Raw genomic sequence first — 26623 nt, 5'->3', positions numbered from 1 at the left:
AAACTGAGGACCTTGGAACCCAATACTAATTTTTTGTCCTTTTTTACAGGTTTCAATAAAAAGTATTTTGTTTCGGTACGCTACAAACAAAATGTACCAGTCATTCTAAAGTGTAAAGTAAATAAATAAGCAAATGAAATTCATTAAAAACAGAACTCCATTCTCCTTCTCCATTTCCTGATTACATTTACTGCCATTGTTCAGATCGATGATCCTGAAATTGAGGGAATTACATTTACAGCAGGTTTAGAAAAATATACTAGGTAAAAGGAATTGCAATAAATTAAAAAAATAGTATTAGCTGAATTTAAGGGAGCATATTTGACAGATTAAATATGAAGGCAGTATTTTTTCTCCTGTTTTTGCACCATATAATTAAATAAAGATACAGTAATGAGGTAACATGAAACAGCTTTTAGTTTTTGAAGAATTTGCAAGAGGTAAGGCTGAGACCTACTCCCAAGTAAGAGAGATGCTGTAAAGCAGAGATCTGTCCAAACATGACCTCAGACTCTGAATTTAGGTCTTTCTGTTTCATTTCTAATCCTAAACATTAAAAAGAAAAAGGTAGCCCACAGAAAAACACTCCCAAGCAGAGTTTTTTTGGCTGCTTCTGCTATTCCTTCATCTTACTGGCATTTCACATATATGGGGTATGAGCTGGACCTGATCAGGCCTTTCCTATTAATGACACTTTTTGGATACCTGTGACCATAATGGTGTTAACACTGGTTGACACAGGGTAGATCCTTATGGTCAGTGTTCTAGTATTTAATGCTGAGGAATGACTGCAGCACAGTAAGATCCCACTCCTCTAGCACAGTGACTGTGCTGGATCAACCATGATGCTAAAATTGTATCTTAGTAACTGTTTCATTTAAAATATTAAGGTGCACAGATTATTTTTCTGGTTTTGCTTTTCTCTTGTTTGTTGACAAGCTGTGGCTTCTCTATTGGCATAACTGATGTGTTTTTCAGTCTTGTGGTTAATAATCTGGATTTACTTCCTATACCCTACTGCAAAAATGACAGTTGCCATCATTTTATTGTTTTAAAAAATCAGGCAGTCACAAAACAGATGTTGTAAAATGAATATTAGACAATGCAACACCACATTTCACACAGGAAGAAGTTTTATAAGTGATCTGTGTAAATGAACTTATTTGATAAATGAGAAGTTTTCATTTATTTTTACTGTATTGACATCCTGATTTATCTTAAAACGAGACTAAAATAAACCTGGGCAGATTGTTCACTGTGGAGAATTTAATTTACCAATTTTTCTATTGTTGTGAATAATTTAGCAAGATTTTTTTTCTTAAAGCACTTTAAACCATCCAGAATTAGTTAAGAAAAGGCATGTGTGAATACATCTTTTCAGGAGTTCTCAAATACTATTTTAATACTGGTCCTTAGTATCTCCCTATTCTGATTGGACATCTAAAATCTCATAGTATTTTCTTCAGTGCTAAGACTGGGTGATGCCTAAGGAGTTTTCAAGGTGATGGTATACTAATGGTATACATATTTCAGTACTAATACCTGCTTGGAATTGCTGACCTCTTTCTTTTGTGAATGTTCTTAAGACCAAAATTTAGCTTGTGATTACCAGAAGTGGATTTAATATCTTTTAAGTAAATTTCCTTGTTTTTTCCATAATTATAAATATTGACTCAGCAAATACTGATAATCGCACACACCCCCAAGCACCCACAAAAGCTGTGCATCCTGCCATTTTCAGCTCTGTTTCAAGAGAAAGATAAAATATAGAAATTGGCCCTTCTTGCATTTCACTGTTGAAAAATGAGGCTTTCAGATGCAGAGATTACAGCATGCAGAGTTATTACAATGAACCGCATAATCTCCCTCTGCTGTTGCTACCCTTTCCTGACTTCAAGGGCATTTTATTCTGCATATAACCTCCCCAGAACACACTGAAAACTGGGCAGGGAGTGCTGGACTATGAGTTCTGGGGCTTTATCCACTCAGTCTTCTGATGGCAGTAGGGGCTCTTCCCATCACTCTTAAACTTCACAGGGACAAAAAATGTAAAGCTTCTTGATTAGTAAAAAGCACAACACTTCACTGCTGGGAGAAATAGATAAAATGTACTTATTCTTGCCAACAGTGAATCATATGATAGTCATCATACTCACTTAAAGGAGGAGCTATAAAATGCTGTCATTCTTGCATGTTGTTTCAAGCACATTTACTGGATCAACAGTAACATGCACTGCTTAGATATTCACTGACAGAGAAATATCCTGGGTGCAGTATCTCCTTTTGTAAGACAGAAACCCGAGGTGCTACATCTGACAAAGGCTGAGATGAGATGCCTTCAAGCTACAGCTCCTAAACAATCTGTTAATTCAGACTAGCACTTGGTAGGGAAAATGCCCTGCTAGAATGTGTAACAAGCACATAAGTGATACTGCGTGCTAAAACTTAGCTTTGGAAGGATGAGTTCTGGGTTTCGTTCCTGGATGCAGCTGTCAGCTGCCTCCGCCTAATAGATATACCTGTTCATGTCTGCTCATTTCATTCATACAATAACACAAGCTCCCTTCCATGCAAATGTTTGGGAGATGCAATTATTAAGGCCTTTTTTTTTAAAAAAAAAATGTAAGGTTGTTTTATTAGCTCTGGATTCACCAAAACTTATTAGTAAAGCCTTACAAAATAGGAGAGTGGAAGTGCTCACTTTCAAGATACTGATTTTTCACATTGGAAAAAAGGGAAACTTTTAACTTGGTGTCAAAAAACCCCATCTTTGTCTGATGAAAATATCTAGACAACAGAGGGATTTCCTAAGAACTAATTTTCCTTTGCTCTACCTTAAATAAATGCATTTTCCAGTTCAGTCACCAATGAGAAAAGAGAACCATTCTATTTCAGAGGTCTATTAATTACATCAATCACTGTTTGCAAATGTTCCAGATCTTTTGATGAAAAGCATTGCACAGTGTAAAGCCCTGAATTACTATGAAAATTGTGATGGTGCCTCAGATAAGAAAAGTCATTTGCTATCCTTGCTAACATTTCAGTAAGCAATCCAAAGGCACGGAGTCTAATTCTGCAGGGAAAGAAGCTCTCTCAAGGCACAATGAGATACATAAAGGAGGATCAACAGCCCGCAGGAAAAAACACAAGCCTTTTAGTGTATGAGGGCATGTGCAAACATAATGGATTTTCCTTGATGTACCGCTATCCATACATTTATGCTGGGGCAGACTGCTAATGCAATTCGCTTTGCTGCCTTGACAGCAAGTCCCAGTTTATAGCACCGCTGCAACTCTACCCACAGGGCTTCCGCTATTGTTAGCATTAAACTGAATCTGCAAAACACAGAAGACAGGCAAGAATTCAATGTTCTCTCCTTTCTGTCTATGTGTGTTTTGCATCAGGTGGTGACGCATGTGAAACAGCGTGTGGCTATTTTTATGCTATTTGCTTAATGTAGTTATCCAGTCTTTCGTAGCCTCCTGCAGTAAGAGAGAGAGCTCTGTCACAGAAGGAGAGCTCATTTTTCCTTTTCAGTCAAAAATTACAGAAAGAATCCTTAATGAGTGTTTCTTCAGAACTGATGGCAGCAGAGCTCAAGTTCGCTTTGTAGAGGTGTTTGTGTTTTATTTCAAACAATGTGATAAAATGTTTCATAAAAAGTAGCTGGCTAGGCTTCAGCACCCTGCTTTACATTTATTAGGAAACATGCAAATAGCTTGTGTGGCTAATTACAGATGCTGGTTCTGACTTTCAGCTGCAATCCGTTTATGCAAAGCCTCAATCTTTCACTCGGAACACCCGGTTCTCATCATCTCAGAGGGATGGAGAAAAATATGATTTCAGAAATAAATATCGAACTACCTCTTACAAGCCTTACTTTACTTAGCTCATTATTGAAGTTCATTGTCAGTGCTGTCATTTGGGCTATCACTTTGATAAAGTTAGATACATTTTTCCAGGTTGGTGTTCTTGGAAAAACAAAACAAAATGGTAAATATTGACATCTGGCTCTCTTGTTAAGCGTTCAGGATTTGCTATCCATTCATATGTGCAATATCTTTAATATTTTGGAAATCGAGCAACTACAACAGCCTTTCAAAAATATCAGTTCCCCTTGTACTGGGAAATCAGCTTAGATCTTATTTTGCTGCATTTGTTTTTCATAGATCAAATTACATTATTGACAGCTGGGAACAAACACTGCTAAATTCCTTCACTTAATCTGTATCTGATAAAAAGAGAAAATGAAGTCTATTAGATGACTCCGTAACAGAAAAGCGCATGCTAGAGACATGAGTCACCAAAGGATTAGCTCTGCAATTTAAGAGAGTCACATGAACTTGATGTTCTTTCTCTCTCCCCACTGTGAACTGTGAAAGTTTTGGATCAATGTCCTCTGGAAGGTCTGCTCAGCACACTGAAGATGCCATAGTCCTCAGGTGCTACTCACTGATAACCAGCTGGTGACCATCAATGCACAGATGACTTGCAGGAGGGATGGGGTCTGAGGCTAAACCCAGTTCAGGCAAAACTACCAGTTCACACTATCTCTTTCAGCTGTTAAGCTAACCTGGAGGACTCGGCCTTATGCAGAGCCTACCAGATCCCATCTGCTAGCAGTGTTGAAGGATGGGAAAAATAAAAAAAGCTGAAGGCCTGGTTCTTTGCAGCATGAATATCGTTGTGCAGCTGAGGGAAGCAGAGCACTCCCCTGCTGTGAATAGCAGCACTGTGCTTGCAGCGCCTCGCCTTGCCACGCGTCTTTTATCTGGTGCCAGGTTGTGCTCAAGAGGCTGGATTGTTCTCTCTGCCTTAGTTCTCTCTGAAAAAGTTACTTGGTTCTAGGAGTGCCTGTAGCAAGAAAATCTTTGCGTTGCTGTTAATCAGAATGAAAGAGAAGCTTATCTTTGCTGCAGGAAACATGCAGAAGATACTCTAACTCTTCTGAGTATCTGTGTCCCAGGTAAGGTTTTGGTGTCATTTGAGAAGGTCCCTGAATTTCCCTCTACAGAGGATTCAAGTCATAATTCAGTAAAACCCACATGGGTAGAGAAAGCCTTCCGCAAACCACACTCCATGGGGCAGCTGGGCATCCCTGCCCAGAGTGCCAGAATGTGCTCTAAAGTGTGCCAGGTGTTCCAGCTGTGGGTTACCATTACCTGGAGGGGGCTCTTGTCCTCAGGCTACCCACCATGGCCAGGAGCTCATCTCACAAAGGCACATGTGCTGTGGCGATCTGGATGCCAGAGCCTGCTGTGCAACCCTAAGTCATCTCAGGTCAGCTGGAAGCTGTGCCTAGACAGCCGGCCCCTGACTGCTCGCCTCTGCCCCGTCTCACTCTGCACCAGGCGGCTGGCTCCGAGATGGAGCCGGCGGAACTATTCACCAAGGATAACATTCATTGAAAATGTAGCCCTTTGTTTGCTTAATGAGTCACTGAGATGAATCAATTTATTATTTTTTTCCCCCCAAAAGAATGCATTATTTATAACTTGTTTGTGCATTGTTTGGGTGAATGATTTTCAACCTATTTGTTATTGCTCTGCCCCTGTGCTGTGCCCAGTCTCTGGTGTTTGGCTGGTATTGGCAAGGCTTCCGAGTCCTGACTGGCTAACTAACTTTTACAACAGAAGCTTAACTAACAGGAAGCAATGAATTTAGAGTAAAGATTTTCATCTAAATAAATACTTATGAGGAGATTTGTGAAACTTTTGGGATGCCGAACTGTCTAACCATCATCTGAGCACTCTCAATTCCAAGAAGCAATGCAACCTTAGGAAACAGGGTGCCAAATGAACGCCTGTATTTCACACTTATTCCCCAGTCACTTTCTTAATCAATTACTCTTTGCTTTGACTATATTCACACCTGCTCTGTTTTTCCGGCTAAGTAGTTTCTCACAGTACGAATAAAGTTTAGTCTTATGAGCTAACTGTATCATTTCAAACACTTTCTGATTTTTCTGCAGATTTCTCTCCTTGAATGACATCAGTGCATCAGCTCATGTTTTTCAAGACCAAAATAGACACATTGTAAAGCAGCACATACTGAATAAAAGCAAGCACAGTAAAAAATAATGCATATTAATAGGCAATTTCTGAATAAAAACCATGTTGAACACTTTATGGAAATAAACCATGTCATATCTGGGTTGTAAGTGCATCCTCTTTTTACCGAAAAAACAAATGGTAACGATTAGCGTAACGACTTAATTGTGAATATTCTCTTCACAGATACTTCACTAAGCACGCAGTAAAGTAACTACATCTTTATATACAGCTATTTTGGAGTACTGTACTGACCTTTCTACCCCTGGAAGCAGACAGAGACTGCAGAAATTCTTTGTTTCGTTCCCCAGACTGTTGATCAATGCAGATTATTTGACATCTGCTACATGGACCCATAACCTGAAATTTTAGTTAAAGAAGGTTCACAAATGTATATCAAAGCAGTATAACACAGCACAGTACAAGCTTCTGACCACCATAATATCTTAAACACGTATCTTTCACATACCTTTCCTGTGTTCTTTTATGCTTTCGTTATGTAAGAGGTCAGGCCTATTCACCTAATACAGTAGGTACATTTTCAAAGGGTCTACTTGCGAAGGTCTCACTGAATTTTTAATTCACTTTTTTCTTTTATTTTTTTAAGGAAAACTTTCCCAGAGACAGAATCTGAGAAATACCCAACATTTACATATTTGTATTTCCTGATGGCTTCACTTCATCTATGGGCTGGCAGGGGTATTTGCCCAAAGGAGAATTGAATACAAAAGTAAGCCAGCACGTCAGGATTTAACCCAAGGAGGATTTTCTTGTGTTTGTTTCAGTGCAGCTGAAATGCACAATACCATTCTTATATGCATGTCACTTGTAGATAATCAGAATACAAAATATGAATTTTCACAAGTTTACATAATCGGAAGGAATAATGAGATCCTCTAGTCTAACATCATATGTAATACAGAACATGGATCTTAAAGTTAATTCTTGTTTGAACTAGGGTGTGTTTTTAGGGAAAAAAACCCTGCAACAAATTTATTCTTAAAGCATTAAATGAAAAAGGAAGACACATTGCAGTTTCACTTAATATTGCATCCCTAACTTTAGCTTAGCTGTACGTTATAGAAACTAACTGTTCTTACAGTATCCCAATATTCTACTTTTGTAAAATGTGTCATAAATTTCAAATAGGGCAAATAATTACACCTTCTGCTGCAAACATTTTTATATGCTGACCTGAAATGCTATTTCAGTTTTTAAAGATACATCTAGAACTGCTTGTACAACTCTTCAGCATAATCCTCAAAACCATACATTTGGCTCAGCTTTTTCAGAAGGTGATTTTCCACAGCTTTAATGTTTTATTAAAAGAACAAGAAAACAAGTCAGAGAAGGAAATATTTTTTCCTGCTTTGCTTTGTTCAACAGCTTCTTCTACCATTTTCCTGGCATTGAGTACCATTAACATAATTTCTACTGTTACTACATCAGTATCTGAATAAGGACCTAGCAGAGACTGGAAAAGACAATGCAAGTTGCATAAGCCTTTCTATTTTTGGCTTGAATTCCTAAAGTATTTCAATGCCAGAAACAGGAGCGAGTTTCTATTTTTCAGTATCTTCCACAACAGGATCCTGAGCTGAGTTCCCTAGTGCAACTCCAGCCTCCAACAAGCCATACACCAGGGATTTTGTCCTTTGTGTTCCTCATCTCCTACCTAAAGAAATTTTTCCTCAATTTTCTGTAACTCATATTACAGCTTACTGATCAAAGTACACATAAGAAGAGAGCAGAAAAGTCATATTTTCCACCCTTATTGAAAAAATGACCCCTCTGTTTCTTACAGTATGCTGACCAGAGAGAAACAGGAGTGATGTCTATCACAGCTTCTAGATTTGACCTTAGCAATTCTGTTACACCTTCATTATCATCCCTAAGAAAACAAAGAATAACCCACTTTCATATCATGGGCAATGCATTTTCAAATACATATTTCATATCTAAGAACCAGACAAATCCAACAGAACATGTAACACGTGCATCATTCCCTTAGGTTTCATGTGTAGCTTCTTCATGGATCCTTTGTTGAAGTTCTTCTCAAAAGAATGTATTTGCCAACAAAGTCTGACTCTTCAGCACTTTCCTTACAGTACAAAGTACATTATGTTGTTAGATATGATACGAAGCATATGAAAAAACCCTACCAGGCTAGACTTAGAAACATGTCTTGAATGGAGATTAAGACTAAATGTGTACAACAGAGGGCAATAGACAGTGATTGTTCACTTGTATTCATGTCCAGTCTTTTGGCAATCAGTTGCTTGATGTGCAGCAATCCGAGGTTACATTTGGACTATTATGCTTAACAGCAACCGGTATTCTCTCATGACATGCTGTCTAAATATTTGCAGCAAACTCTGCCTCAAAACAGTCGTTATTGTTCTGCTCAGTTGGATAGAGGTGGGAAATTTTATGAATTATGAAATTAAAAAAAAAGGTGTGGAGAAATATGTCAAAACCTCTCATTATATTGAAGCATGTTTGCCACAGGTCACAGCATGTTTTTTTCTTTACACACTTCATAAATTTCATCTGCACAAACTGTGGTGCCCATGTTCCAGTCAAAGCCTTGAAAAAATTGCTCTGTCTCCAGGGGTCAAAATACTTCGTGACAGACTAGGACAGGAGAGATGAGTTCGCACCTGGAATCGCAGAGCACCTATTGAAATCTCAGCCCACTCTTCTTCTTCAAAGGACTCTGGTGCACTGATGACAATGTTGGCACGGAAACGTCGGATTAATTCCTCTATTTCCAATGGCTCTTCCAATCTGTCTCACAGAGTTGACAGAGAAAAAGAAAAAATAAGGTTTATTAACTAGTTCTGCACTAGATGTTTGTGCTGTAAGAATCTAGTGGCTAACAGGATTCAGCAAAAGTTTCTCCAGAACAACCTGGACTGAGTTTTATTACAGAGGCTATGAAAAAGGCACAAGGTATTTAATTATAATCTGCAATCCTCTAGGTGGCTTCTTCAGAGGTGTAACCTGGAACTGTAGGTATGAACGTATGTAGACAGGTGATTGTGAGAAAATTCCTTATTAGTTATCACATTTAAGGCTAATGGTAACAAATGAAAAGATCTTTGGAGTTAGCAATCATTTGACTTGTTAAATGCTTCTAAAAAGAAGGCAAATAGAAACTTATTCTGCACATGCTGCAATGGCAAAAGGGACAAAACCAGCAGATGCTGAAGGTGAAAAAGGCCAGTAAAGGCATTTTACGAGAGAATGTATTCATCACATTATTATTATTTGCCTTTGGGATGCAGCAGATTGCACCAAATGATAGGTGTTTTGAAAAAAATTAATCTCTGTGTGGTGATATCTCCACCTCTTTACAAGCATTTGAACTGCCAGAGTGTAGATTTGTGTCAGTGCGGAGAACATATATGAGGCAGACAGAGCAGCAAACTGCATACAAATATCAGAAATCTGGCTGCACCCTTGAATTGTTATTCTTTACTCTTCTTCTAAAGGAGAACCCAACCAGTACCAGAAAAAAAGACAGCCCTAAAATTTGCAAGAGAATTCTCTCAGTGCTGTTAGAGAGATGTTGAAGAGCATTTCTTTTTGCATTAGTGATTATGGACATGAACAATTTTTGATACTCCATCAGCTGTGGTCTGACAACTTTGTGATATGACACCCTACAGCAGAGGCAGAAACCTGAGTAAGTAGTGAGGAGAGAAGTTTGTATTCTGGGAAAAAAAAAAAAAAAAAAAAAAGGACATACAGTTTAAAATGTGTTTTAATTAAAGTGAAGAAAAACATGCAAAATCAAAGTACAGGGAAAACTGTTCACATCAAGCAGTCTTGCCAGAAGAGGCTTGTTAGGTGAAAAAAAGAGTTTGATTTTATTTAAAATAGTCTAGATGATCTTCTTTAGCAGACAAATGTGCATAAGGATAAACTGCCTGTGCAGACTTTCAGTCCAACCACACAAACCCAGCTCCATCAAGCCTTCACTGTTCACAAGGGCCCGGCAGCCTGGGGGTAGAAAGTGGGATGGGAAGCTGAAGGGCTACAGGTTTTCCCTTGAGATCCCACAGGCAATCCCAAGGCTGAAACACAATTCGTAATGACTGCAGGAGATAGGAGCCAACAGAAGGTGTAGACTGTGCTGATGCTCAAACAGACAAGGAGGAAAATAGCAGTCAGTCATGAACAAGTTCAGTTACGCTGTTGTGCTTCCCAGCTCTGCCGTGGGCTCTTGGAACTGGGGTGCTGTGTAGCCTCTAGTTTTGAATGCATTTTGTGACATATAAGTGCCTGCTACACCAATCGGTACTGGTGGGGGCATCAAAAGCCCCAAGTAACCTCAGAGCTGGGCCTGCAGTGTCCTGAGCCAGCTGCTGAAAACTGCTTTTAGTTTCTACTATTTATCCCTTGCTGCTGATCCTCAAAGACTGCAATGCCCCTACTCTCTCCCTTCAACCTGCTCAGGCTCACCTCCAAAATACTTCACCTCTCCTGCACCTATCCCCATCACTCAGAACTGCTTCTAATTACTTGGTAGCATGTATCTGAGTAAACTGCCATTATTTCCCCTCCCTCAAAACATGCATTGGTTGGATGGAGTGACAGGCACCTTCATCCTGCAAATCTCAACAAGGATCTGTCAGTGTAAAAGCCAGCCTAGGTACTGTGGACTTTTCACAGTAGTGGGCCCTGCAATCCAGAACACATTACATATATTTAACAGGTAAACTTGAAAATTAATATTTGCATCTTCAGGGGCGTATTTCTAACAAGAACATTTGAGCATAAGGCCAAGCCATGAGGATTTTCATGGAGGGGACCTGTAATGGTAACACCTGAGAGACAGATGTCTCCATGTACATGTAGCTCTCCAACAGTATGTTACATTCTAATTTTTAGTTAAATTGCTGTATCTGTTTTAGATCACCTCTCAAGAACCAAGTGCAAACTGGAAGATTAATTTTTACTTACAGAACATACAAAGAGAAATTATTAAAAATCAACTGAAGATTGAAATTGTTTTATAAATCTTAGCAGGTTTCCATTAAACAAAAAGAAACCCACATGACAAGAAGTTAAATAATACTTTCTAAAAAAGAAAACACATTCAATAAAGACCCATATGTGCAGATTCTTGAAAGTACATTGCACAGTTCAGTATTTGGAAAGTTCATACAACATGATTTAGTAACAGTGCAGAATGAGGATGCTGCATATCTATGATGAATTCATTTCCCCAGCACTCTGAGAAAGCACTGCATGGCAAAATAGGGAGGAGTTTCCCAAATTTTGCTGCAGAGTGGGAAGCAAGATGCTCCTCAGGCATCATGGCAGCTCCAGTCACATCTGGAGTTTCTTTTCAGGAAAAGGGGATTACAAGCCTAGTTGTAGTGGGAGGTGTAAAATCAGTGGATCACCTGACACTGCATGTTTTACCAAAGTTCCCTGTCCTCCTTCATCCTCAGTTGCTGCTCCCTCTGGTCTCTTACTCTTCTTCTTTGCACTCAGATCTCATGTCTGGATGGTTCCTCACTGAGTCTTACCATGTAAAAAGCCCAGTCTGAGTAAGGGATGCCTGCAAGTGTTCTCCCAAGGAGTAATAACCCGCCAGTCAAGCCTCAAAAGAAGGCATTAACTGTCACTGAGAAAGGGTAGTCAAAACAGCTGAGAGATGGACTGATTCAAAACTTTTCCATGCTTTTTTTCCAGAGGAGCACTGCCATGATATCCTAAAATTGCCCAACTGTATTCTCCTAAAGAAAGAAAACCCTCAGGCAAGCTCCAGTGGTCTGTAGCGATACTTCATTCAGTCAGTGGTTTTAAATACTGAATCTATATACGTATCCTCCTACAGCTATATATATATATTTCTCCTCTACTCAAAACAGGAATTTCAATGCAGGGGGCATGTTTGGTGCGTGACTAAGAGGAGAGATGACTCCAAGCAGAAGCAGGGAAGTTTGGTGAAATAGGAAAATGAAGCTCAGGGACAAATGCTGGGGCTGTGGAATGCACAGCTATGATAGAGGCCTTAAGGGCAGACTTTCTGTGGAATTTGAGCCTGTCCTAGTTACATTTAAGAAACAACTTTCTATTGTCAGTATATGAAAATTTAGTTGGTAATGGGTTCCTTATCTTTGAACTGTGGGCTGGCTTGGTGTTTCATTTGCTGCTTCTATCTTCCTACTTTATACAAGTAAAGCCAAATTCAATTAAGAAATGAAATTAATCTGGTCCTGCAAGTAGTTTTAAAATATTTCTGTTGTGAATGTTTGCTCTAAATCTTAATCCTTCCCATAGGAAAGAAACAGGTAAGCAAGCAGCAAGATTTTGTATTTTCACCTGCCAGATTATTTGTGTGGAGAAAACCTAATTATCTTTGTTCTTCCCACAAACAGAAGTTGGCTGGTTCCCAACAATCTCCTGCCACCAAATCATTTGACAAGAATTTTGTTCAAGTTTTCCTAAAGATGACTGACAGACAGATTATGTTCAAGCATTTAATTCAAATTTTCAGAAGTCATACAGGAATTAATAATTATAGCAGTTTAGTACCTATATATATGTTGAATGTTGAATAGTAACTATCTTTACTTTTCCAGATCAAACAGTTACATTGGCATCTTATGGCTAGATTCTGAATCCAAGACTGCTGAGAAACATTTGGAGACAGAAGGATCTTACCTTGCAGAAACATGTTCTTTCAGCTGCAGAATGCTTGCTACATTTATCAGGAGGTATTGTGCCTCATTCACAAGAGAGAGTGAGATGTTTGTAGCAGATGACAAACCTAAAAAAAATGAATCCAAGATTCTAAAATGATTGTTAAAAATCAGGAAGATTATACTAGCAATTTCACCTTATCCTTCCTTTGACCTCTAATTCATTCTCATTAAAAAATTATTCATTCAGCTCCAGACACTACGGAAAGATTCCAAGAATCCCCTCAAATCTGTAAATGATAATAATGCAATGCATTTAGAAACTGAGATAGAGCTGAGATTTTACCAAATTTGTAAAACAATTTACAAGAGCAATATCTATTTTTGATCTCTTTCAATTTGATCCTTTTTTATAATAAAATCTAGTCTAAGAATAAATTCTTTGTTTATAGATTTTTCATGGTAATTTTTCAAAATTATTATTGAGTTTCCAGACAAAATCATGGTCATGATGATAAAAATCCCAAGACTGGTTATCTGTACATTTTCACTAAATGTACCAAGTAAAAGGGCAGCATAAACACAGTTTGGGTAGAAATGAACCCTTTGAAACCTACTAGATCAGTATTGAATGACTCCTTCACGCTTTATCAGGGTAATTATATAGTCAGTAAGAAGTCCATGGGCCATAAGAAATCACAAATTTTTAAGAATGAAAACATACCTTTTGTATTTTTCTGATGAGACCTGTTTTTCATGTCTGAACTTTGTCTTATCAAGCGACATGGACGACCAAGAAACAAAGAGAACCAGCCAGCAATTCCTTCTCCACAATCATATGTTTTTACCCTGTTATAAGAAAAGAGGGACTTAGCAAAATTTGATTGCCCAAGCATTAATTTGCAAAACTGAAGATGAATTATGAAGATGTTTATTCTGCTTCTTCCAATACAAAATCTAGAATTCGTATTCTCTGATGAGTGATAAAACAGAGATGTGAAGTTCTGCATAATTTTATCTCCCAATTTCCTCAACTTTACTCTGTGTCTTGAAGTTAATATTCATGAGATCTAATTTAGTTTTATACAGAAAATTACTGTAGAATAAAGGAATCGTAACACTCGAGACACTGATTCTGAAGTACAGTAACTGGTAGCCCGTATTACAATATTACAATACAGTATTACGAAAAAGTTAGTCTCTGGTCTGTGCTTTTTACTAAAACAGAGAGGATTAATCTGAGCTGAATTTAAGATTGCCCCACTGTGCCACACTGGGTGTAATTTTTAATGATCCCACCATGTAGAATGATGTTAATTCCCTAACTTAATTCATGTTAGTACAGACACCACATTAAAACATGGCTCCACTAGCAGAGCCCAGGTATCTCTCAATCTAAAGATGGTTTCCATGACTAGTAAACTGTCTAGCAAGTTATGCAAGGCTGGCAATAGATTTGCCTTCTTTACCTGGATGTCATCTCTCCTAGAAGGATTTTGAGATCACCTCTCTTGGTTCAGGAAGGGCACAGATCAGACCACTGGGAAGTGATCCTATTTGCCATCAGATTTCACAGCCCTGAGTAATCTTAACTTCAATCTTAAAGTAATTATCTGCGTTCCCCTCACAGATAACTGAAAGAGGTAAGTAGTTCCCATCTATATTAGACCTCAGGATGTGATGACTCTTACTCTGGGAGTGTTTAACTCTCTTTATTGACTACAAAAGGAGATTTGACTGACATCTAATATTTATAAACAGATAAGAGGAATGCAAATTCCTGTGACGATCTAGGCAGGATTCTTGCAGTAAGGAAAATGAGGTAGCAGTGGTCCTCTGCTCACCTTTTTGTCCTATCCAGCCAAAGAAATTGATCTGCATGGAGACCATCTGCTCTGTGAAACAAGAAAACAGCTCCTCATAGCAGAAGATGCTAAGCCCTAGGATAGAGAGACATGGCTTGGCTTTACGAAATGCTTTGTAGGTTCAGCTGAGTTACACAGGTAGAAAGCCAGGACAAGTGAAATCAAAGAGATTTGATCCTGCAGGGATCAGATATCTCTTCAGTGGTTGTTCTGAATTTTGATTGTGATGCAGCTCTGCATCCTCTCCCCACTCTGAGACTGGATGGATGCCAACCACAGCTGCATTTAGCCAGTGATGCCCTAGAGCTGAAATGAAGCTCTGGTATTATGAGATGTAAGCACTGTGGCAAGAAACAATGGACAAAAGGTGAGACTCCACATGGATTCTATAGTCTGAGCTGAGCAGTTCTTGTGTTCTTGCTGGTCACTCTGTTAGGAAGAAAGCTGCTAAAGAGAAGGCATGAATCTTTCTTGGTAACAGTACAGGTGAAACAAATTGCCCAAATATTTTTTGCCCCTCAGAGGTGCTAGGGGTATTTAAATTTTCTCCTGAGCCAATGACCTCTAGCAGCCTGCTAAAGCTTAATACTGTATAAATCAGGATCAAAGTTTTGCCTGCTTTTTTATTTGCTTACCATTTTGGGTCTCAGTGGCTGAGTTAGACACACAGAGCATTCTTCGTATTTCATCAAATGTCACTGTGTAGTTTTTGTGTTCCAAGACTGCTATGTTTTCAAATTGCTTTCCCTTATTGCCAGACCATTTTCTGAGCAAGTACCATCACCTCTTCAAGGTCTTATTCAAAGTCTTTCTGTTGTAGCTCAATTCTACTCATTTTCTGCTTATGTTTATTTTTGTTGAGTATTACTTTACATCTATCAGCATTAAATTTCATTTGGCACATGTCAGGCAATTTATAAAAGAGGGCCTAGTTCTCTCAGTTTTTACTTGACGTTTGCCTTGAGTTCCCCACTCATCTTCTTATTATGTCATTCAGCTTCAGTGTGTTACAGCTGGTCCCTCTAGCTAGGTAATTTATAGAACAAGAAACAAGGACAGCTGAAGTCTGAATATTGATTCCAAGGGATAAAATACATACATTTATGTGAAACAGGCTCAGTTTACCTTGTTATTAACTATACCTTTGTCTTCTACCACTGATACCCTTCCTTTGATCTCTTTCATATTGTGGTCTGTCAAAGAGGAGGCTGTGTCCTGCCTATTTCAGTAGAGCAATAACCTTGAGCATTTAGGGTCTTCTACAACATCAATAACCTTAACACCACTAGCTTCTACTTGCTTCTGTCCACTGTTAGATATTATAGTAGAAAGCCATGTCCCTCTGATGTGAGCAGCACATGCCCATGGACAACCCCTGCTGAGATGAAGGCTAACACTGATGAATTGCTTCACATGGGAAACTTGGGCTCATTAAACTTTCGTGGCTGCTCTGAAATTAAACTTTCTCATGTGACTGCTTGCAGATTCTACATCATGTGCTATGCTCAGCCATCTCTGTAAATTCAGAGTGACCACCAAAGCCAGCTGAACTGGATGAAATCACAGCATCAGAGAGCAGAATTAGTAAGTGGAAAATGCCTTCTGTGGAGGTTTCTTTTGAATAAAAGCCTTTTAACAAAGACTTTTGGTCCCACTGCTCACCTCAGACACTTTGCAGAAAAGACCCCAGACCACAAATCACCTGTCCTACTGTAAACCACTGTTTTGCTCCTATTTCCATTTTTTGGCCCCAGAGGCTCCCCTGCTCCTTGGCATCAGTGCTGTTGCATCTCTGAGCAGTCTGGGAGCCTCATCAGTGTTGTCCACTCATTCCATCTTACTTCCTGCCCTGTTTATTTGCTAATTACAGTCCACTCTGTGCAATTTGTCTTGTACCTCCCCTTTGTCATTCCATCCTTTTCTTCCTCCTCAGAACTCTAAGCAGTTTCCCATGAAAATTTCCTGTTTCATATATTAAAAATGACAGAGTCAGTGACATGAAAGACAAGCTACAATAAATAGTATGGCAGCCAATTATATGCACACAGAGAGAAAGATAACCTAGGCTATTTTACAGCCTGTAATAGATGGGCTAACCATGGGGAGGCTAAGGATGAGTCAACAGTAAGGGAAGTGGGACAGATGGTTTAAACAAATGACTCTTCGGTGAATTCCACTACCTGAGGAAAATACACTTCTGAGAAAAAGATCATCTTTATCATCTGAATAGGTACTAGAAAAGAAGGAGAAGATCATTTCCTGCATGGCTCCGTGGGGAAAATGGCCAGGTCTTCTGCTGTTTTTTTTATGTGTTACCTTCAGACAAGTAAATGTAGAGGGTTACAAAGAATTAGTATATCTTGGTTAAAAGAAGACATAAATCTGTAAGTAGCTCTTTTAGTTGGACTTACCAAAAGACTGTAGTAGATAATGCAAATATACTTTAGGAAGGCACTTGATACACTGCCACTCAGAAAACTTAATGAGACTGGGAAGTACTTGGAAAATATGATGGATAAACACTTAAGTTCACTGATAGGAAATTAATTTATGCATAATGTTATATTTCACTGAAGTGGTATGTCTCTTGATTAGAGTTACTATTATTTCACATACTCACCTGCCATCTTCCCAAGATTGTTAAGGGGACACTGATCAACATAGGTGGTCAAAACAAAATTAAAAAGGGTTGTAAATATGGAAAGCTGTTTATATCCTCAGTGGGTTCTAGCAATTTTGAATCCACACAGCATGAAATGCGCAAAGTTGCCAGCATCGTTACTGTCAAATGAAGGAACTGAATTCTAGAGTCCTGCTGGGGCCCCAACTTGGCATTTGGAAGTAACCTTTCCTCTTTCTCATCTTTGCAGCAAGTAAAACAAAGATCTCTCTTATTCAAGTGAGTGCCAAATCATCACAGTCTCTTGTACTGTCCTTCCCCACCTTTTAAAATTTTTTTTTTTGGTGTTTTCTACCAGCCATGCTGGGCATGTCAAACTACCTGTCTAAATCTGTCTTCTCTTGGTCCACTAAGTCATTAATTGCTTTCCCTCCCCCGCTTTTTTTAAGGACTTCTGTGTGTCCATCCAGTCATGTCCTGAGTGTAATTGCAGTGATTTTCAGCTTTGATTCCTCTCTGCTTTTACTCACCTGTGTGAACAGACTTTACTCTCACAGATAACAGCCTCTTTTCCAGTATTTTCTTCTAGTGATACAGATATTGGGTCCATGCCTAGATGAGCAGAGAGTAAACCATGTTTAAAAAAACACCTTTATGCAGAAACATAGCATCATGAAAGAAGTTCTTATCTTTGCGCCTGTTCACAATCACAGCAGCCTCTCAAATTCATGTGACAAAAATCCTTTCTTTTTGCTAGAATTATATTCTCTGCCTGCAGGTGGCTCCAAATGATAATGCAAAGAGCAAAGGCTGCAGATGACCTTGGTACCCAAAACACATTAAGGAATATACAATTTCAGCTTTGAGTAACTTCATTCTCTGTGTATCTCGGGCAACAAAACTGCAGAGAATTACTGCCTCAGTCATGGTTTCTGTTGAAAGGATGAGTTTATCATTGTTGTGCCCCCTCCAGCAAATCAGGAGATGAGGTTAATCGCTGTTGGTTTGGTTTTTTTTGGAATGGTGGGATGGAGTGATCAGAAAGATGAAAGATGAAGAGGAGGTAGAAAAAATAAGCACAGACTGTTCAAGGAAAGAAATATGTGTCATAAAACTACAATAATTTAAAGATAAAATGTATGGAAACCACTAATTAATTATTCCCATCTATCCATCTCAAAGTTTAAACCAGATGAAGAATCTCTGGTCATGATCTGTGTTAACAGGTTCTTCCATACTTTTCTTATCTTTAACAGAACAAGCCAAAGAGATGGAAAGGCTACTGCGGCTTACTAGTACTAAAAGCAAAGCTGTACTATTTTCCTTTCTGTTAATTGAAAGCAATAATCTGAAACGACGAACAAAGGGTTTTACTGTGTGGCTACAATGAATCCAAGTCTTTTCCATTATACTGCAACATAAACCAGCAAAGACTGATCTCCTGTACTCCAGCTTTATATCAGCATGTTTCAATTTCACTCATTACTTCCTGTTTATATTACTGTAGTGCAAATAAGAATCAAGCTCTACCAGCTCTGTGATATGGCGAAATCAAATTGTTTTATTCTCTTCTGAAAAATAAAGAAATGTAGTTCAGATTCACTATATCTCAACTGTTAGCTCTGTTCCACGTGAGTTTTCAATACAGAAAGACGTCCACTCTTTTTTTAGCTAATGTTAGTATGCTTCAGAAGCAATGACAGAGGAGGAAAAGCTAGGTTCACTTAGGAAAATAAAGCATGTGTAATAAATGCATTGAACTTGCTTGCAGCAACCTGAAAAAGAAGCCGATGTTATCATCTTATAAATGAGAACTAATGCTCTTGTACTTTGAAAAAGTTAATCATTAACATCATTCCCTCTGGAAAAGAACAGTTTGAAAGGTTTAATCCTGTATGCATCCTCAGCTGTTATGTCTTTCAAGAATACTTTCTAAGCAAGGCATGCTCACAAAATTTCTTAAAATAGAGTCTCAGAGCTTTAAAAAGCCCTACTTTTATACACCAGCAAGTGTATCACATTTTTATTGAACAGTACACATTTTACAGTGATGTTTAGGTCAGTTAAACATTGTTAATTACAATTTTATTCTATCTTAAGGCAAAAAAATAAAGCAGAATATTGCCAGTTACTAAAATGTAAAAGCTGTCATTCTCCATGGTCATTTGCTTGATAATAAAATTCACAGATGTGCTCACAGTATTAATATAAAAAAAATTATTCTTGTCTTTATAGCTCCTATTTTCAGTCAATGAGAAAAATTAGAGGTCTGTTATTTCAATAGACTGAAATATAAACTATTCATGTATATTCTTTCATCAGTGTATGCACTTAATTCCCATTATTTTTATTGGCAGTAACATTTATTTGAAGGCACAATAAACTCCATAAAGTGTAATTAGTTGCTCAGTTTTGCTAGCATCTTTCTACTCCAATATTTTAAAGTGCCTCCACAATACTCAAAATTTCTCCCTCTGTTCAGTGGCAAACTAATGCCCAACTTGCCAGAGTAATGCTGATTGTTAGCTAAAATGGAAAGAGAGAAATTAGTCTTCTACAGAAATGTATTCTCAGCTAAATTCTGTTTGGCTTACTTTTATGTCAGTCAGGAACAAGACCAGTGTAATCTGTGCTCCCATGTATTTGATGGAGCGGGACAACAAGATCTCCCTTGATTCCCACTCAGGTAATACGGCTTCTAGAAATAAAGGAACTTGCTCCTGTCCACCTTTAAGTTGCTGAGAGCCTAACCAATAACTGCTTCAGTCGAGCCTCCACAGAGGCTTAAAGTTACACTGATTTTCTCAAAATGAGTCCTGTGATAGCAAGGGTTAGTTACACTCTTCATGTCAAAAAGAACAGGAAATGCCTGTTAACAACCACATAGCCCAAGAAAATAATTGTGACAAAATTCAGAAAAGCAGTTTCTCAAAATTAAAATCTCACTCCCTCTACCGAAGTAAAGTATGGCCAATGAGAGACCAAGCACAAGCCCTTCCTCTCCTGCTGCTCTCACTTACCCCCTTAACCCAGGGGAATACCTGGAGCTCCCCAGCTGCCATGCAAGCCAAATAATTTTGTAGGCATGCCAGTGAAGGATCCTAAGCCTTTGAGCAGTTTTGCCCTTGTCTAGAGCTCCAGTCTGATGTCCTTGCTACACACAGACACAGTAGGATCACACAGCCGGCTCAGACAGTGGGTCTGCCCATCCAAGGCTGGTTGTTAGATGGGCTACAGAGACTCGCTACACACAGGGGTTAAAGAAAGAACATGAAGTGGTGCCTCAGCACACAGAGGATTCAGCAAAAGGTATTAGAGTAGTTACTGTCATACTAAATCATGCTGACAGTTTTATTTTGTTGGACAGAGAAGACAGAGAATATTAAACCATATTGAAATAAAATAGCCATAAATGAATTTTCCACTAATGAAAAGTTCTAGAGGGAGAGGAGAGCATGTGCCTGGAGGGGGAGAGAGAACAGACTCATTATGTTTTAAAAGTGGCACAGCTAAAGTCTTCTCTATAATCTAAGGGTGTAACAGCAAAATGTTATTTAAGAATGCTGCATAATTCAGCTATGTGGGATTCACCCCACTGGGCTTTAGGCACCTAATCCAGCAGCACGGTTGCCTTAGGCTCTCTCTATTGGAGAGAGACACCTCCAGACAGCAAAGCGCGCTCTAGATGGAGATCACTGCCACAGCCTGCTCTCACAATGAGACTAGCACAGATGACAGCAGAGAAACTGGTAGAGAAAGCAGAGTGGTTATAGCCTCCTTGCAGAGGAGCAGGAGGAAGGCAGCTAGCTTGACTGCAGTTGTCACCCGGTCAGTGGGGAGCTGCTGGGTTTTCACATTCAGCAGAGCAAGAGGTGCAGTAAAGGTCTGCCTCTCTTTTTTTCACCTCTGTTGCCTCCCTCACCCACTCCTCACCACCAGAAATGTCCCCATCACACCGAGAAGAACAGAGGAACTGCAAGGGGAGTGTGAGGTCAGGGGGAGTAGAGGGGGAGTAGGAGGACACAAAACTCCTCTTGGAAAGACGCATGCTACTGTAGCTGAGGAAAGGCAATTCGGGTGGGAGGCATCCAGTGGGAGAAAGAAACTTTCAAAGCAACAAATCTGGAAGAGCCCTGGAGGTGGCTGTAGTCAGCAGGCTATGTGCTACAAATCTGAAATACCACTAGCCTCAGACGTAGGCCAGTGAAGGCTCTGAGCTGCACAACGAGTCTGGCTCATCAGAGGGCTACTGCTTCTCACTGCACTGATTGCTGCTCCAGCTACACACATGGCGTTCAGCTTCGGGTACTACATTAGCAACAAACTACTGACCAGCTGGAGAGAGTAGTGACAAAAGCAACAGTGATTAACGTGGGATTTTCAAAGAAAAAGTCAACCTACTAAATTTAATTTGTTTGCCACGAAATGATTTAAGTGGAAGATATAACAATGACCTATGTATGTGAAAGGATAAAAGAAAGAATTAAAAATTTAACATCAACAAATAAATCATGCATTTAGACTGCAGGTAAGAGGAAAGAAAACAGAATAAATATTGGAACAACTTCCTACAGATTTATCTGCTCAGTCTTACCCTGTCAGTTCATATGTGTACCCATCACTGTGCTATCTTATGAGCAGCAACCTTTGGAATAGTCTCCCCAAGCAAATGAGAGCCATTATCTCAAGCATTAAAAAAATACCACAGATTTCAAGTACACTAAGAGAGTGAAAAATAGCAGGACTATTATAAAAAGAGGGCCCAGACCACCTTATGGGCTAAGATTTTTGGTATCTAGAGTCATTACACAAAGAATAAAATGACTCCAGTCTTACATGCTGGCTGTATCAAAGCAGGCTATAAATAAATGCCAACCATGTTTCTGTTAGAGCACACCGGAGATCTGATCAATCACGTTGGGGCGGAAAAGTGATCCATAGACTTGGTTTCTAGATGGAAATGTTTCTCACTTTCGTAGGAAAAAAGGTGAACGACAGTGAAAACTCCAAGAATGACACAAAGTAAAATGTAGGATTTAAAGGTGAATTTCACCCTGGCACTAACTATGGCAAGAGACTGTAAATCTCAGTGAGAAATGGGCTCCTTGACTGTCATTTTTGTCTGAGAAAACTTCCTGACTCTCTGAAATATGTCAGTGTGGGTATTATTGACAGGCACACATACTAATGCATATGCACTTGTCTGAACAATGTGGTATTAGCAAGGAAAAAAATTAAGGACACACTTAGAAGAGCAGAACAAAGCAATCAAAAGGTGCAACAGAGCTGAACCTCTGAAAATGTGAAGGATAAATGGAGAAGGTTTGGACAAGACTTCACATTGTGCCTGCAAGCAAGAGGTACCAGCAGAAAGGAAGAGAGATGGGAAGGAACTGGATTTTTAGAAATAGTTCTGAAGCACTTGTGAATTTAAAAGTTGTGAAAGAAGGCTGTCTATGCAACTGTACTACAAAAATTTGAGGTGCAAGGTGCTACACAAAGAACTGACATGAATTGACCATACCTTTTCAAAGAAAGATTATAAAGGGAAGAGTGGAAAATAGCAGCATTTGTGCCAATGAGCCAGTCTGGAATCCCTAAGAAGAAACTAGATTGTGTTTGGGATCTGAAACACACACAAAATCACACAAGACTAGTGGAAGTACCCAAATGTACATTTGAGAAACCGATTCCAGACAAAAGAAATCAACTGGTCAGACTTAATTTTATGGAGAGTACTCATACAGCTGGAGAGGTCAACAGTTGTAATGTACAAACAGAACAGAGACTGTATCACAGAATCACAGAATCACAGAATCATCTAGGTTGGAAAGGACCTTGAAGATCATCCAGTCCAACCATTAACCTAACACTGACACTTCCCAACTACACCATATCCCTAAGTGCTATGTCGACCCTACTCTTAAACACCTCCAGGGATGGGGACTCCACCACCTCCCTGGGCAGCCCATTCCAACGCCTAACAACCCGTTCTGTAAAGAAATGCTTCCTAATATCTAGTCTAAACCTTTCCTGGCGCAACTTGAGGCCATTCCCTCTTGTCCTATCGCTTACAGAATCACAAATCTGTAGTTACAGATCCACACATATAGATTTCTAACAAAAGGTAAAAAATCTGAATACCGATTCCCTTGTTTTGCTCTAGCTGCTGAAAATGCCGGCACATATATTATTAATGGTTAAGACATACAGGCTGAGTAAATGTTAGACCCAAGGGAAATCATGAACACCATTCAGACACATGCAAACTTGGCATTAATAATGACTTTTGTGGAATACAAACCTGTTCCAGTGTTCAGTGCTAACAGCACTGTTAGCAAAATAAATAACTTGCACCCCCAAGTAGCAAAGGGCTTTCCATAATACTTTCCATAAGTTTTTTTTCTTTTTTTAATCCTCAGCAGAGAATAAAAAGGGTTTTGATAAATCCAGAGAAGCCCAAACGTCATGAAATATTTGCCTGCTGGTGCAAGTATTTAACTGAGCTAAATAAAGTCTGGTCCTTATTTTAATTCATGCTGATTTCCACTGAAGACTCTATCCTTCTAGTCCCACAGCTGGAAGGAGGAGGAGAGCTATAAAATGGTAAGGTCTTTGGCCAGACTGTTTGATGTTAGACTCCTATTCCTTTACCTTTGCAGCAATAACAGTCCCTTCAGGCTGATGGACTTCATGATGTGGAGAGATAGACTAGTCCGTAAATTTCCACATCTGTCAATTCCTTACTCCTTCCCGGAGCATCCACTTAACAATTGCATGTAGGAGTCACTGTCTACTCTCTGCCTACAAGCTAGGAAGCTACCCAGGGCTGTATATTACAGCCTAGGCTTTCTTTGCCCACAGCTGGCAGCAGAATTTGTCCCTGAAGTCAGTAAGCATACACAGCATTCAGTACTTTGGTGGGAGCATGCAGGTGTCTCTGTCTAGATGTTTGACACGAGCAATGAAGGGGAAAAAAGGATATTGTTTACTAACCTTCTGCCTGGATGACCATAATGTTTTTCTTCAGATCAATCGAGGGATTTACAAGACACAACCTTGGTTCTTGCTTCTGAGTTATGCAGACTCCGTTCTGGTTTACAACCATCCAGTTACGGTCATACAGCAAACCCTGGTTTCCCACTGGCCATTCTGTAACCTGGAAAAGCATCAGGAGGGAATACCAAGGTTTAGAAAATGCTATCTGAATTAACAGATTCATGCTGAAAAGAAAAGAGAGGGAAAAGGAACTGTTAAAGAAATACTTTGAAATCAGGAAAAATTGTGCAAGCTGAGAAACTTTAATTGCAAATCAAAGATAAAGATACCACTGCACAAGGCTGGCAAAACAAAATGGAGTTATTATAATTTGATACATATTATTATCACTTTGGTTTAACAGAGCTATGAGAATAAATAACCTCTGAAACACTCCGAGAACTGCTTTCACTTTTATACTCACCCATTTTCAGGACCTTTCCCCCCCAAAATTTTCTTTTCATTTACAAATCATGGACATTTAATAGGAGTTGTATGAATTAAGACAAACCCAAACAGACCAAAAGGAAGAAAAATGTGAACTTCAAAATTCTGAAAAAACTTCTATATTTTTCATAAAACTGGAACCAGTTTATCAGTGAATCCATTTGAGAAAACCTCCACCACTGAGGTTTCTGGTTTATCTAGGAGCATAATGTTTCTCCAGATCCCCTTACAACAAAACACATTGTCTTCTTTGCTATCTGTTCTTCCATTACTTCTATAACACTCTTTACATTCAATAGCCCATACAAGCATATTGTCCTTGCTTTCATGTACATTTTTCTGGTGAAAAGAACATCTGTTACTGATGCTACACAGATGGTAATCTTGAAATCCAAAAAGAGAGCAATTTTAGTAATGCCTTTGGGTGATATTAATAACTGCTTTCTCCTTCGGAATGTTAAAATATTAATACCATTTTTTTAACATAAAGCTGGGCATTTAAACATATTGCTTCGACTCATGTATGCTTTCTAGTCACAGCTGAGTACGGAGAAAAGTTAACTACCACTGAACTCTGTTGAATTCTTGCAGAGAAGCTTAGTGCAGCTCACATGAATTAACTGGCAAAAGACTAGCAAAAAGTATTAAGAAAAAGATACATCAGGCACAGTCTGATGCTCTGAAGAAAAGCATGGCTGGAAGCTGTCGTTAGATTAATTAAAAATCACATTTTTGTTTAGCATGTGCTCTATCCAAAACCCTGCAGAACCACAGTATCCCATTCTTATAAATTTCTCCAGGTTTTATAGGAGCCTGCAGCAGTAGCTTGACACTGGCAGCCTGACTAGAGAAAGCTGAGGGCAGGCACTCTGAAACTGAAAATTTAAAGCATTAAAGCTGAACTCTAAATAATTTGGCCACAGTGCTATCAACTGTATTGAATACAGAAAATGCATGGAAAAATTTTAAAAATAAGAAATATATTTTATCAACCTTCTCGATTTATAATATTTGGCCTTTTTTTAAGCGGGTGTGGATGAAAAATTCAGTCAAAAATGGAAACTTTAGGTCTGACAGTGTCATCTGAAACTATGCTGTCCAAGCGTCTCAAACTGCCAGTACCTAAATGATGTGAACCTTTGCTCTGTCTTTTTAGGAGAGGAATCATAGCCCAAATACTGCAATATCAGCTGGAGAACAGACTTTTGTCCTTGCTGGAAATTATTCTTGGGAGAGGTCAGTATTTTTTGTCATCCTGTATAATTAAATTATAAAATGCATTTGAACAGCTGGTGATCATCTGAGAGCTGCAAGAATTTCCTGCTAACAAATCTCCCTTCCAAAACAGAAGATCATTAATCGGTAACATATCCTCCTATGGATCCAACAGATCTTTACAGGATTTGCAAAACATAATGAGCAGAATAAACTAAAAGAACAGAAATTAGAAAAAAGAGCATGAAGACAATGATTCCTAGCTCCCTATTGTAACATTTAGTTGTTTTGTTTCCACTTCAGGACAGCAATCTTGTTCAGGAAATAGCTTAAGTGTTTGCTTACCCTTCACTGAAGGTAAGAGGTCTTATGAGCAAAACAACTTCTCTTTAATCAGAGTTTCAGCTAATGCTTACATGTGGATAGGTATTGTGGGGAAAGCGCTGCTGACTAGGTAGCAGATACTTGGAAATAATGCAGTTTCCATTCAAAATACCCCTGGTAGGTCCAAAATAACGGCAAGTAACTCAGTGCTCCACTCTGAGATGCAGCACATGACTACGGGTCCTCAGCCTATTTTTCCCCTTCCTCTGGGTATTTGCCATTGTAACAAGAATCATACATACACGTGAGTCCCTGTACTCTCACGTATGTCCCCCGTACACTGTCAAGTGCCCTACTTCCTCTCCAGTTTTCAGCTTACTGTATTGCACGTGTTGCTAGAACTCC

General features: G+C 39.0%; 1 protein-coding gene across 3 annotated transcripts in view; it reads right to left on the bottom strand.

Moving 5' to 3' along the window:
• The window catches only part of MOCOS (molybdenum cofactor sulfurase), a 231927-nt gene that overhangs the window by 7131 nt on the left and 198173 nt on the right, over positions 1 to 26623 (bottom strand). For all 3 annotated transcript variants that reach the window (XR_012623319.1, XM_074824831.1, XM_074824845.1), the window contains 6 exons: positions 24191 to 24353; positions 17725 to 17806; positions 13434 to 13558; positions 12732 to 12837; positions 8711 to 8837; positions 6306 to 6410 (listed from right to left, as the gene is read on the bottom strand). Coding sequence is in view for 2 of the 3 variants with exons in the window: in XM_074824831.1 (XP_074680932.1) it covers positions 6306 to 6410; positions 8711 to 8837; positions 12732 to 12837; positions 13434 to 13558; positions 17725 to 17806; positions 24191 to 24353 (708 nt within the window). In the remaining variant the exon portion in view is untranslated. The remainder of the gene's footprint in view (positions 1 to 6305; positions 6411 to 8710; positions 8838 to 12731; positions 12838 to 13433; positions 13559 to 17724; positions 17807 to 24190; positions 24354 to 26623) is intronic.

The sequence above is a fragment of the Strix aluco genome, chromosome 1 (genome assembly GCF_031877795.1).
Source record: "Strix aluco isolate bStrAlu1 chromosome 1, bStrAlu1.hap1, whole genome shotgun sequence".
NCBI classification, from domain to species: Eukaryota; Metazoa; Chordata; class Aves; order Strigiformes; family Strigidae; genus Strix; species Strix aluco.
Note: the sequence above shows the minus strand (reverse complement) of the source record. Positions and strands in the feature narration are given on the sequence as shown.